The 13,740-nt window shown below is 43.8% G+C and overlaps 1 protein-coding gene across 24 annotated transcripts in view; it reads right to left on the bottom strand.

The window, feature by feature from the left end:
- CLASP1 (cytoplasmic linker associated protein 1) overlaps positions 1-13,740 on the bottom strand; it is a 160,981-nt gene that overhangs the window by 112,569 nt on the left and 34,672 nt on the right. For 23 of the 24 annotated variants that reach the window (XM_035331631.1, XM_035331628.1, XM_035331630.1 and 20 more), the window contains 2 exons: positions 12,289-12,386; positions 10,465-10,532 (listed from right to left, as the gene is read on the bottom strand). In XM_035331631.1, coding sequence (XP_035187522.1) covers positions 10,465-10,532; positions 12,289-12,386 — 166 coding nt within the window. Of the gene's footprint in view, positions 1-3,997; positions 4,134-10,464; positions 10,533-12,288; positions 12,387-13,740 lie in introns of those variants that run through there. The other variant, XM_035331651.1, reaches the window with a different exon arrangement.

The following is a 13,740-nucleotide window of genomic DNA, read 5'->3' as shown; positions in this document are numbered from 1 at the left end:
TGCAAGGGCAGGGATGCTTTTCGTCATGCAGGGTTGCATGTCTCATGCTCTTATTGCTGCTAAAAGCCTGTCCTGTAGGTTCACCAGTTACCTAGGGATGGATGCTTTCCTCATCAGAAGCTGATGATTACAGCAGCCAAACTCAGTTTACTTGTTAAGCTTATGTCATGCTTAGCCTGAAAACAAATCTCATCAAATAAATGAGAGCAGCAGCACAGGAATTCAAAGTCACACAAGAGGTGTGAGAAATTTCATCTCCCCCAAGCAGTCATTGGTCATTGCTAAGACTGCTGATCAAGGACAGCAATTTAGCTCTAACTGGGACAGTAATCCCATATAAAAACAGCTTACAAGAAGTATCAGGAGACTACTTTCAAGCACCCAGTTCCCAGGCTTGGCCACAGAACCAGCACAAAAGGAGACAGGTAGGACAACCTCCATGATCAGCTGCATTTGTGGAGACTTGTTGACCAAGAGAAGCCAGTAGTTGGAACCTTTTTGCATTTCAGCAAAGATTTTGATACTGTTCTCACAATATCATTCTGGACAAAATGTCCAGCAAACAGATAGACAAAAATGTAATACAATGGGTGAACACTTGGCTGACTGGTCAGGCTCAAAGGGTTACAGTAAACGGGGTTACATCAGTCTGGCAGCCAGTCACTAGTGAGGTTCCCACAGGACTCCATTTTAAGGCCAGTTCTCTTCAGTGTTTTCATAAATGACTTTGATGCAGGACCTAAGGTATGCTAAGTGAGCTTGCAGATGACACAGCAACAGGACCCGAGGGAACGGCACGGAGCTGGGACAGGGGAGGGTCAGGCTGGGTGTTAGGGAAAGGTTCTGCACCCAGAGGGTGGTCAGACACTGGGACAGGCCCCATGGGGAAGTGGTCACAGCACCAAGTGCAAGAAGCTTTTGGACAATGCTCTCAAACACATGGTTTGATTTTTGAGTGGTCCTATACAGAACCAGGAGATGGACTTGATGATCCTTGTGGGCCTCTTCCAACTCAGAGTATTCTGTGATTCCAAGCTATTTATTTGTAAGCCTCAGACAAAGTTTCCTCCATCAAGAACAGTTCTGTAATTATTGCCCTAGCAGAGGAAAATGTGATACCACCGCTCTTGCTCAGTGAAATACTTTACTGTGCTTCCCCAGCACGTGGTGAAGCCAAAGTGTATAAAATATATAAACACAAGCCCAAGAAGCTTCACAAATCCAGAGCACGTGACCATGGGATACTTCTCATTCATAACAGCTTGCCCCAAGCACATCAACCTTTATATATGGTACTTGAGTAATTTATACTGCTGACTCTCTGAGAACTGAAAGACTGACTTACATCGTTGCTACACTCAAAATGATTGAGGTGTACAGACGTGTATGAACAATTCTACTGACATGTTTGCTTCTGTTTAACACATGTAAAAACTAAGATCAGAAACATGAGATTTAGAGTTAGCCTTTTTATCTGAAAATGTCACTGGAGCTGATACTGATCCAGCCTTGACGCCCAGATCTCTCTGGCAGAAGTGCTAGGGAGTGCTAGCTGGGCAAAGTGGCGTAAAAGACCCAAGGAGACTGGTCCAGAGATTTTAAAGGCAATAGCTGCAGATTTGAGGTTTTGTTTTAAAGATTAAACCAACATGACATAGAAAGATATGAAAGAAGCTGGAGACAAAAAGCACACGGTAGAGAAAGCAGCAACGTGATCATCTGCACAGCTCTACCAGATGTTACTGCAGTTTCCATGGGAAGGGTATGGTGTTATCTGTAATTCGTTCTACGTTTAGTTACAGACACCGGACTGTAGATTTGTCCTTGCAATGTGTTCCAAGTTTCGTGTGTGCTTTAAGACAACTGCTGAGGTCTGTCAAATCCACATGGTACTTATACCAATGGGAAAGAGACTAAGCCCTGAATAAACAAGTTCATCTCCAGACGTGCAGGTTATTTATGCTTTTAATTTGCATTAGTATTAATGGAATTGTGCATGCTAATCTTTTGTTCACAAGTTTCACACCAAACAGCAGAATCTCATCATTTAGCTGGCCACTCCTTTAGCCTATGCTTCCTGCAGGTCTGTTGGAAATACCATGAAATGCAACGGTGCAGCGGTTCTGTTTGGTTACACCAAAGTTTTGCCAAAAGAGCGCTTCTGTATTCATATAAAATCGCCAAGGGTTAAGGAAGCGATGACACTGGTAGACATACAACCAAAATAACTCTGGTCCACTGCTTCCTTGCAAAAACCAAAAATGGTCTGAAGCAGGTGCCATCCTCAAGGTAAGAGCTCCACTGAGATTACTCACACTCAACCTTTACCTAAAAACACATTGCACCCACAGAATAATACACATTTCAATGGAAGAGCCAGTAGCTTATTCCCAGTTCGTGAGGTAGGTCAACGCAAAAAGCACTGTGGATTCAATCCAGGCGACAATAATAGCCCTAACAGCTTCTATACTTACTATTCCTCTGACATTATCAACTATTATCACAGCTCCAACAACCAATGGCAACCCGGAGGTCAGATACTTCCCAACCAGACACTTCCCTTCCCAGATAAAACCAGCTGGACTGTGACCCCAGGCCCTTCATTACAGCAGCTAATCCTTCAAAGCTGAGAAGTTTCCAGCATGAGGAAATCATTGCGCTTCATTAGCAAATACATGCTTAGTTTATTTAAAAAATATATCTGGTATGTACATTAATTCAACACACAATTCCAATTTTAGGGAAAAAAAAAAAAGATATTCTGAACTCCTCTGGTCACCTGCACAGGAGGAGACAGAATGAAGGAGGTATCTCAGCTATAGACGGTAACGTGGCCCAGTGACAGGCAATGGAGTTCACTGGTGAGATTCAGAACTGACCAATACAGGTTTTTGTGGTTTGGTTCCCAGAGGTGGGAGGCATTAATCGACTGTTCACAATTAACACCACATAAATGCATCCCCTGCCTCCTCTGAAAAATCTGCGTACTGGTTGCCTTGCAGTAGTGTTGGCAGATCACAATATTACGACAGGATCTGAAGTCTAAAGAGCTGAGTGTAAAAACAGCAAGTACGGTCACGCAATACCAATCCCATGGTATTCAGTTTACCCAGGTGATTTCCACCTTCTCAATCCAATGCAAGAAAAGCTTCCAATTAACTCATCTTGAGAGGGTAAACAACACAAACCCAACATCCATGCAACTCAGATACTGACCATCTCAAACTTGCTCAATTTCACCTGCTATATCCACAGCATAATAGGTATTTCAGCAGGACAACACGTACATTGAATGGAGAAAACGGAGAAAAAAAGACAGCTTTTGCAAAGATGGCTAACAGAAATCAATTCCTCTAACAGCTTAGATGAAAGGCACAGACTTACAATGTACCAAAAATAAACCCAAAACATATTTCCATCCCATAAATTAATTCTTCACAGGTGGATATATACAGAGCTCTGCCTTGAAGTTTCAAATCACCTTGTTCCCCCCCCCCCCCCCCCCCGACTTTTCTGTTACAAAAATGTAGTTAAAACACAAAACTACAAAAAAGCTGGTGGTATTCCCATTCAGCACATTCTTGGAACTACAATTCAATGCTACCTCAAAAGGAGTTACATCCAATTTAAATAAGCTTCCCAACTGATCCTTCAAAAAGAATCACTTCAGAAATAAAAGCTTTAGCGACCAAACACCACAAACCAGCGAGAACGTCTGAAAATACCCTGCCCTTCACTTCTCTCATGGCATGTTGTGCATCCTTACATATACACACTCTTCCTTTACCCATGTCAAACAGATTATTGATCATATTTCATAGAAGCTTAAGCTGAACTCGATGTCACCATGCCACAGACGCTTACAGGCTGTTAGTTTCACTTCTACTGCAAGATTGCTTCAGTCTTTTCACAATACTAAGAAGAAATTTAACAGGCAAATATTCAGATGGTAACAAATAAACCCACCCATCCCTGTGGCATGTCCATTAGCACCTACCTTTCCCTGTAGTCATTATCTGCAGTGCTCCTGAGATGCTGAGGAAGAGCACTGTGCTCGGAAAGCAGCCCTACGGTACATGTCTCTCAGTAACTTAACCACCAGCAAACTCTCCACCCTCCTAAATGACTTCTCTGTGTGACCTAGCAGATGATTGCCACCTCTCCTCCAAAATAAAAGCCTGTTCAGCATTCAGCTGAGCACCATTTGTCCTCCCCTGCCTGTTGGCTCACATCACTCCCCTTTAAATTTAAGGATTTTAAATCCAGAGTGCAGCAATGTGCATATTTACAAATGTGTGTAATAGAAAGGAAACAGAGCTGGTCTTGCCCATTTATATCTTCCACAAGGATGTGCAGTCAGATGGTAGGACTGATTTTTGAATCATAGACATTATTACTTTCTCAGCCCCTGTGGGGGTAAAGGGGTCTTTCCTTGCTTTTTTATAGCAAGGTAATGCTGAGTAAATTAAATTAATTTCCTATTTCATTTTCTATTTCAACTTGAAAACAAAATAGAGAACAAGCCGTAATGGAAAATTGCTCAATGAGGCATGAATGCAGAAAAGCACAGCGTGGTGTTTGGCAGTTCAAAACATCTCTGTGATATCACAAAAACTCACCCCTCCTTCCAGTCTAAATCTGGTGCTCGGCTGTGTGTTGACAAACAAACAATATCCCACCCACAGGCACATGGCAACACTGGGTTATTTTTCTCCTTATGATAAATAGCAAAGTGACATCCAGTGACTATAGCTTTCTTCCTAGCATAACATGGGAATCTAGAATAGGTAAATTTCGGCTAATTGCCTCTGAGCTGTCAGTTTCCTCTTAAACCAAAAGAGAATCAACCCAACAAGTAACATTGCTTAGATTAAACAATACCTCAAATACAGAAGTAGTTCTGTTCAGGAATAACACTGTTCCGTCTTCTCAGGCTTTCAGCAACTGGAATCATCACTTCTGCTATTTAAGCATTGTTTTAATCTGATTACTCCTAGAACAAAACCAGGCAACTACTAAAACTGCATCCTCCTCTCACCTTACTCCGTGTAAGCATGCGTGGGGGATAGATCTCAGCTCCAGACTGCTGGCGTTACATCTCCTGTTTCGTTTCCTTGCAGCCCAAGACCGCTACAACCCCCACTGTTCTGAAGTCTTGCTCTCCTGAGCAAATGCAAAATTCCATGTAGAAAAGGACGTTTGGTCCCCTTCGTACTAACAGGCCCTACGTTACTGGCACACCGCCGCAGTATCCCTGCACACGCCTGTGCAGAAGGGTCTCATAGAAGTCACATCACATACGTAAAATAAATACATACGTACAGATGTTTCACATTAGCACATTGTATTACGATACCATAATGATCAAGAGCATGAGAAATGCACCAAAACAGTTTGGTTACTAATAGCTTTGGTTTGGATCATTTCCTATCCATCTGTATCTCTCAGCAGATCACTTATCACGTTCCTAATCTTCAATATAAAGTCTTCCAGGCTCCTGGTAGATTCAAGACAATTCAAACCCATGGAAAAAAACTGCATGCTTTATGCTCAGGTCCTTCCAGACACGAGGCCAAGAAAGCCTGTGCAGCATGAATTTCTTGGAGTAAATGAAAGCCTGTTTATGCCCAATAGCCTCTCTCCGTATCACATCCAATTAAAGATCATCACGCAATGCCACGCGAAGACAGCAGCTGACTAGCTGGCAATTATTGGCTCTTTCATGCTGAAAACGTATTTGTCCCAGGGGAATAAGGCATCTGCATAATTAGCAAAAGCAGTTATACAAAAAATAATTAGCTTGCTGAAAGCCTGAAGGGGGAAAAACTATAATTTTTGCTTCAAGAGGCTGACTAATTATAGGCCCGATAACAAAACAGAGCTGCACCGCGAATCATCGAGAAACCCAATGTGGATTTTAACTTCATATTCCAGACATAAGGTCTTCCGGTAGCCTAGCAACAAGCAGCATACTTCAGCATACCAAAACCTCCCTCCCTCTTCACAAAACACCTCGCACAATGCAAACCTCCCCCACCCCACTGCTCACTTGATTCTTCTATTATCAAACAGTGAAAACAAAACCCAGCCCCAAAAAATAGCCATCAAGATAAATCCAAAGCAACACTAAAGGACCACAGTACAGGAAAGTACATACAAGGAAATAATTCATAGTTTTGATTCTTTACAAAGCTCACAGTCTGATTAGAGCTGATTCATTTGTTTTACACGTGGGATCGGAATATATCCTGTTCTTTAAAGGACTTTAACTAGTGAGCTGAATAAAATGTTGTTCACCTGTGTGTGTGTGTCATAGGAAGAGTTAGTTAAAAGAAATCTTTAGCAACTTACAGAAACCTCACTGATCTCCAAATTACTCCTGATATACATACAACCAGTGCTGTTGCAGTTGTTTTTATTTGAATCTTCAGTGAGCAGCAACACTAGCGTTGATCCCACTCACCAGAGGGAGCAGTCCAGAGAACTCATCCCAAGCAGTAACCTGCAATCTAAAGGATCAGTCTTAACCCCAATTCTTCTTTGACCAGGTATTTTGGCACACCTCACCATTTCAGAAACAATTCTCGCCTTCCCACCTGCCCAGTAACACCGTGTTCTGCGAGAAGTCAGCTCTGCCAACCATTTTCAAACCCTGTTGTAATTAGCACACTCCAGCTGTCCTGGGCCAGGGCTCAGTAACAAACCTTGCTTTTACTGAGCCTGCTCCGTGATACCCAGCTGAGAAGTACAGCTTCCACATACTCATCCGTAAGACCACGTAAAGTTAGACATGATCTTTGCTAGTGTTTCTGGAAGTCATGATACCGCTTGAATCTTGCCATTTCAGAGGCATGCCTTACCCCTGCACAACACAAAGCCCTTACCCAAGGGGGTGAGTTCAAGAGGCAACGTGTTCATTTTCAGCCAGGTCTGTCCTGCGGCCTCTGCTCTCTGCCAGCAGCACTAGCACCCATCCCACCCAACACAGGGAGCATCCAGGGCAGAAAATCCAGCGTGAGCAGGTGCTGCTGCATCTTCTGCAATGCTGACGAGTGCTTACAGACCTGCAGGCTGCAGAAACATTTGCCTGTCTGCTTCCCAAAACCTCTGGGACACGAACGCAACCTGTGCAGAGTTGGGAATAGAACAAGGTAGGTGCAGAGAGGCACTAACCTGAGTTTTTAAGACCTGGTAGAAATCTACCACGTTGCGTGAAGTGATCCAATCCAGGCCATGTAATATCACTTACGAAAGGCTGGCAGCATGCTCACACGTTTGCTGCTGCAGTAGGCAAGGCCTGGGAGTTACAAACCAAAAGGAGTGCTACCAACACTAACAGGCAGGCATCCTCATAATCGATACCGTACTCTGCCAGAAGCAAAGGACTAACAAGGCTGAGACAGCTGTTTCCTGAGCAAGGCTAATCTTTTGGTCGTGCAATATTTATCATTCTTCCTGGTGACAGATGCTGAAAATGCCACCTTTGTTCAAAAGCTGCTGGAGGCATCAGGGACACAGGAAACCCTACAGGACTTGCCTTTAGGTCATAATAAACTTGTGACCGTGGGTGAAGATGAGCCTCATCATTGGCTTACACAACCTCAAAAAGAGAAACTACCAATTTTTTTCATCCTTGGCAAAAGATGAAGAGTATCCTGGTAGACCAGCTGGAGAGCCTATCCTTCCTGCACTTTGCTCACTCTGAGCCCATAGCGCTCCTCCACGCTCCCCAACTCCTCTTCCCCCAAGCTACTTGTTGGTCTCAGTGCCCGCTCAGGAGTTTCAACAGAGAAGAAATGCTAACACACCGAGGACTACATCCAGCCACTGCACAAGGACAGTGAGACATCAGATTGGGTAAAGCAGAGTGAGGAAAACTGAAGTATTCGTGTTGGGAAGCACAAAAAGACTGCTGGTGGAGTCAGGGGCACGAGACAGGGTGTGTAAGGTCCTCAGCAGTGTATATGCAAGGGATTTAAACATCACATTCATCAGAACAGTGGCAGAGGAAGGTGTATGAAAAAAAAATCATTTTCAGCAAAGCCTAAAAGTAATAAATCTAATACGGATAGATGCTGTACTTTCTTTGCTTTTTTTTTGAAAAAAAAAAAGGTCATGTTCTTAAGGAATCCTTCCTTGACTGAGTTTTAAAGCATATGGTCTGCTTTCTTGGAAGCAGATAGCACACTAAGAATCATCTGCCTACAAAAGGTCATCACTATTGTCCCATCTTGCTTCTTTTGATGTTTTCAAGATTGCCAGCAGCTATGAATCACGTCATAACATATGCTGGGACCTTCAGCCTGGAGACCAGAACCACCTCTCAAAAGCCAGCCATTAGCAGCTGATGGCTCTGGTACTGTTCGGGATCCTGCATATCCTAAAATAATTGCAGAGCTAAAACTTGCATTGCAAATCCAAATTTACTCTAGCTTTTCGATCTTCACTGAAGTTCAATTCTTACATGTTATCTCACCTCTTTCATATTAATACTCTTGTAATCAGTTGTGACATACTTGATTTTCTACAAAAATCACTTTCCTTTGGCTTTGAAAAACCCTGAGTAAATTTAGCTTAAATTTAGCTAGCGGCACAATAACCACCCAAAACTTTTCCCCTCCTCATAGAGGAAAAACCCAGCAGAAATGCCACCCACAGACATCATCCCAGCACTTCATTTGTTTAAAATGACAAAGTAGCAACACATCTCACCAGGCACAGAGAACAGCAAGCTACATAGTATGATACACCAAGTTAACTTCTCCTGTTTTGAAAATCCAGTCCATTCCACTGCCCCAAAACAGAAGTTCTACCATAGCCTAGCCTGTGGAAAGCAGGGAAGTTGGATCAAGACTATGCTTGTTTCAGTTTGAGCTAGGATTTCAGAATAAACATCTAGAGGTTGTAAACCTTAAGGTGTTTGCTAAGGGATTAAATATTTACTTTCTCCTTTAAAAAAAAAGGTACAAGGAGATTTGCACCTCAGCTGCACTCATAAGCAGATGAGGCCACTGTAAGCATCATCTACATGTACAGAGCTGTTGTGGTTTAACCCGGCTGGCAGCTAAACACCACACAGCCGTTCGCTCACCCTCCCCCCTCCCTCTCTGGGATGGGGGAGAGAAACGGGAAAGTGAAGCCTGTGGGTTGAGATAAAGGCAGTTTATTAAGATAGAAAATAATAATGATAATAATAATAATATGTACAAACAAGTGATGCACAATGCAATTGCTCACCACCCGCTGACCGATGCCCAGCCCAACCCCGAGCAGCCGGCCCCCCCAGCCTGGCTAGCCACCCCTATATATTGTTCAGCATGCCGTCAGATGGTATGGAATACCCCTTTGGCCAGTTTGGGTCAGCTGTCCTGGGTCTGTCCCCTCCCAGCTCTTGCTGCACCCCCAGCCTGCCCGCTGGCAGGACAGAGTGAGAAGCTGAAAAGTCCTTGGCTTAGTATAAGCAGTGCTCTGCAGCAATTAAAACATCAGCATGTTATCAGCACTCTTCTCATCCCAATCCAAAACATAGCACCCTACCAGCTACTAGGAGGAAAAAATAACTGTCCTAACTGAAACCAGGACAAGACCATATTTTCCTAAATTATGCAAAAGCATGCAGGAGTTCTAATCCATTCCAACACAGAGGAACCCGTTATAGGTTTTCATCATTTCCAGATGTAGAAGGGAATATCATACGACATTTTGGAATAACCCAAAATACACTTAATTTTCAAATAAGTCCATTTTACTCCTGATGAATAAAATGAACCTGCAGCACTGAATCCGCATTTTTTCCATCTCTGTTCTACTCAGCTCTTGGCAAACAGATGAATTCCCTCCTTTGAACCAGAAAGCATCTCAAAAATATTTCTAAAAATGAATTATATATGAAAAGCAGTAATAAGACATTTGTTGTTAAAGCAAGCAAAATCCTACGCTTGGACAAGTGCAAAAAGAAAGCTCGTACGAGAGCTTTCACTCTAATTACCAGTCACACTCATACAAAGCATACAAACTTAGAAATTGCAAAATACAATTCCTAAACAATATGAACATTAAATAGGACACGATGGTGATATGTACACCTTGTGCTTTGGACACTATGTTAATATGTACACCTTGTGCTTTGCAGGGCATTAAAACTGAAAAGGCTTTTTCTCTTAATTTACTGTTTATTTTATTATCTATTTAAAGAAAGATGCCCATGGACTTGAAAACAGAAGTGGTATTTTCCTAATGGACATCAAGAGGAAAACAGTCAGCAATACGTTCTGTTCTTGAAATTCACCTTAACACTACCAGGAACAGAGAGCAGACTAACTAAACATCAAATCAAGCCATGTGTATAATCCTGAATGATCCCCCATATTTGTTTTTCCTAGCAGAATACTGTTTTTCCACCCATTGCCTCACCAATTGAAAATTACTAAAGGCACCAAAAAGAATGCAGGCACTTCTACTCACCCCCTGAACTCTGGATCATGTTTCCAGATTTTTGGACCTCGTCGAATTTTGTAAAAATTACATTCAACCTGTTTGAAAGTTAAAGAAATAAATCTACAATCAGTAGTTGAATTTAACTTTTAGGAACCTTCTTATTTAAAATATTACAGGACAGATTTTGTTTCACTCCCATCATTGGAAACACCGTCAGAAATGTCAATATGGAAGGCAGTTGTTTTAAAATTATTAAAAAAATCACAATGTCCAATGGCTGATAAAGAAAAAACAGTGATACTATGTAGACAAAAGAAATAGGATTGGAAATACTACGTTACTGACGATGTGGCAGGTCTCCTTGTAAATGCATTTCTGGTTCATTACTGCTTTGCCTGTTTTTAACCATTTGCAGAAATACAACAGGAAAAAAAAATCGAACTTGGCCCAATATTCTTGTTTGCCGTTGACATTTCTTTCCTTATCATGTCAAGGGCCCAGTAGAGCAGATCTTTACCCCCAGTCATTATTCCCTCCTAGAGGGCATGCCCCTTTAGGCCACTCTGCAGCAGATGCTTTCACTAGAAAACAAGGGGCAACAGTATCACACCCCACCTCTGGAACCACTTCTTTCCCTGGTCCCTTTTTGTGCATTGACACACTGCCATCTCCTCCATCCTCTGATCTAACCATGTTCGGTCCTGCACACTGGAAACTGCAGCAAGACTAGAAGTATAGAAACAAATCACCACACGGGCAGCTGCACACATAGCCCGGGATACAGCTGGGGAAGTGGAGGTGCTCAGGCTGGCCATGCCTATGTGACACTTTGCTCAAGTGTAATGCTAAAACGCAACATAATAATGGAAACCCTTCACCAGCTACAAGATCCCCTTCAGCTCTGCTTCATTTCTACTCACCATGCCCCTCAGACCTCTCTAACTCCTGCCAGGCTCACAAATGCAACAGACCTTCTGTAACGCTGGCACTGTGGGGAGGGGATAAAGCTTGGCTCCAGCTGCCCTCACTTGCTGTTAAAGCACTGAGACTGTGCAGAAGCCTGCAGGCCACGTAGCGTACAGCAGGGTAAGGCACAACGCTGCTGTAACCTCAACGTACTCCTTGACGCAGGAGTATCACCTTACAAACTCTTAGAGCTTGTATATGGTACACACCTGTCGTAAAGTGCTGAGATGATTTTATAGCCAAATCCCTTAAGCCTGACCCCCTCCCAAACTCAGAAACCACCCCAACAAACTGCAAGGTGAATAAAGGCTCTGATGTAACCACCTCACACATCAGGTCTCAGATGAGCACGGATTTTAAAAAAAAAAAAAACAGCAAGTTCCTGGATTTCACATTGTCAAAGATCGCAAGCCCTACACTAAGCATCTGTCCCCAAGAACCCAACTAGCACTGACTAAAACGTTTAGTGTAATTTAGTGGCAGAAGCAGACTGTTTACATTTGGTTCATTTGTTTTAATAAAACCTTGTAACTGATGATACTGACTACGGGGTTCTCCAGATGACAACCTTTTAAGATGCATACACCCAGGCTACTCTAAATGCGCTCTCTAGGCACACAGGAAAAACACCGTGTTGCATCTTAACTCAGATAACTAATTAGCTTTCAAAAGATGTTGTGGCCGTAACTTTGAAATACTCAAAGGTACAGGATCCACATTAAACAAAAAGCCTAGGAAGGTGCACGGGGAGTGAAAGAAAATCTCTGATCCCATGGAATGGTTCGATCATGCAGCACCTGAAGCCTTGTAAAAAAGGAAAGGAAAGAAAAAAAACAAACAAACAAACACAAAAATAGTTAAAACATGAGGATCTTCTCAACTTACCGAGACTGGGGTAATCCTTTTTTACTGAGATCAGCCCTTACGCGTTCACCGACATGTCTGTAGATCTCCACAAGGCTGTTTATTGCTGCATCTCGAACCTGAACATCGGATATGAGAGAAATCAGTCATCTTTATAATTTAAATAAGTAAATCCCTGCCCTACTTTGGAGAAAGAGATTTGCATATTTCCCAGCAACAACAGCTGCCCCATACACATGATCACAAAAGCCTCCGCTCCTAGCGGTATCATGTATTCCATTAGCAGTATCAGGAGGTCTAATTTTACCTAACTTTCCGTGCGGATGATAAAATATGGAGGGAGGGATCATCAGCCACCTGAGTCACCGTGTGAAAAGCTGAGGGAGCTGCAAACGGAGCAGTTTCCCAGTCAGAACCCCCAGACCCACTGCTCCTGCACAAAGCTTGTTCTGGGCTGGATATTGCCCAGCACAAGGAAACAGCATTCATTCAGAAACACCTGTGGCAGAAAAATAAGGGTGCGACAACCCCTGTAAGTCCTGCTCCAGGCTTTGTGGCAGTGCTGACACCTCCAGCCCTGAGTCGCACGCTTCCACTCAACAGCAAAAGCCCAGGCACGAGGCAACACCAGCAGAGGAAGCAAAAATACCACAAGGGTCTAAGTAGTAAAAACTTCAAACTCTCTGGCCAATCTTTACCTGATGATAAAGGAAATTCACCGTAACACCACAGCAAAGCAGCAGCATGAAGCCACCGATAGTTGCGCACCCTGTGCTTTACCTGCTGTCCGAGGTATCTCACCAGCACCAGGAAGGAACACGGCCTAGATTCTCTGCTGAATAGTTTTGCATGTTTTCCACACTCATTTGCAAAACTGACTGCTGGGCATATCTTTCCCTCTGCCTCTCACCAGAAGGGCTGGAAACCTGAATAAAGCGTCACCTGTGCCTACTAAAACCCCCTTCCTCCACCAGACACGGTGAGCAGAGAAGGTGCTGCCTGCTCAAATACTGCGAGAGCCGTGCCCTTCTGCTTGCTTCGAACGTTAACCCTCCTCTCCACACGCCCCTACACAACAAAGGGGGTTCCCAAAGCAATCCAGGGCAGATCCCACACCCTGCTCCCCACAAAACGTGGCTAGCACTCGACTCACACTCCTCTCACCCTGCTGCCCTGCTCTGCCTCATTCCCATCCAGCAGTTTTCTTCGTTCACCTCAGCCCTTACCCGGCGGCTCGGCCTCTCTTCTCCCTGCCCACCAGCCCCACCAGGCAGGGCACACGCCTGCGGCTCAGGGACCTGCCGTGCCCGCTGTGCCCTCCCAGGGCAGCCCCACAGGGTTGCAGGCCTGCCCCAAGCTATGCAGAGGTCTGTTTGGGGACGGGGTGAACCCCACAGGGGGGGAGGCAGCCTGCCCCTACCACCACGCTGGCTTTAAGCTGCCACAGCAGTAGCAAAACTTTAGGGCTCAATT

Source organism: Oxyura jamaicensis, chromosome 7 (genome assembly GCF_011077185.1).
Source record: "Oxyura jamaicensis isolate SHBP4307 breed ruddy duck chromosome 7, BPBGC_Ojam_1.0, whole genome shotgun sequence".
NCBI lineage: Eukaryota > Metazoa > Chordata > Aves > Anseriformes > Anatidae > Oxyura > Oxyura jamaicensis.
The sequence above is the reverse complement of the archived record's forward strand: the minus strand, read 5'-3'. Positions and strand labels throughout refer to the sequence as shown.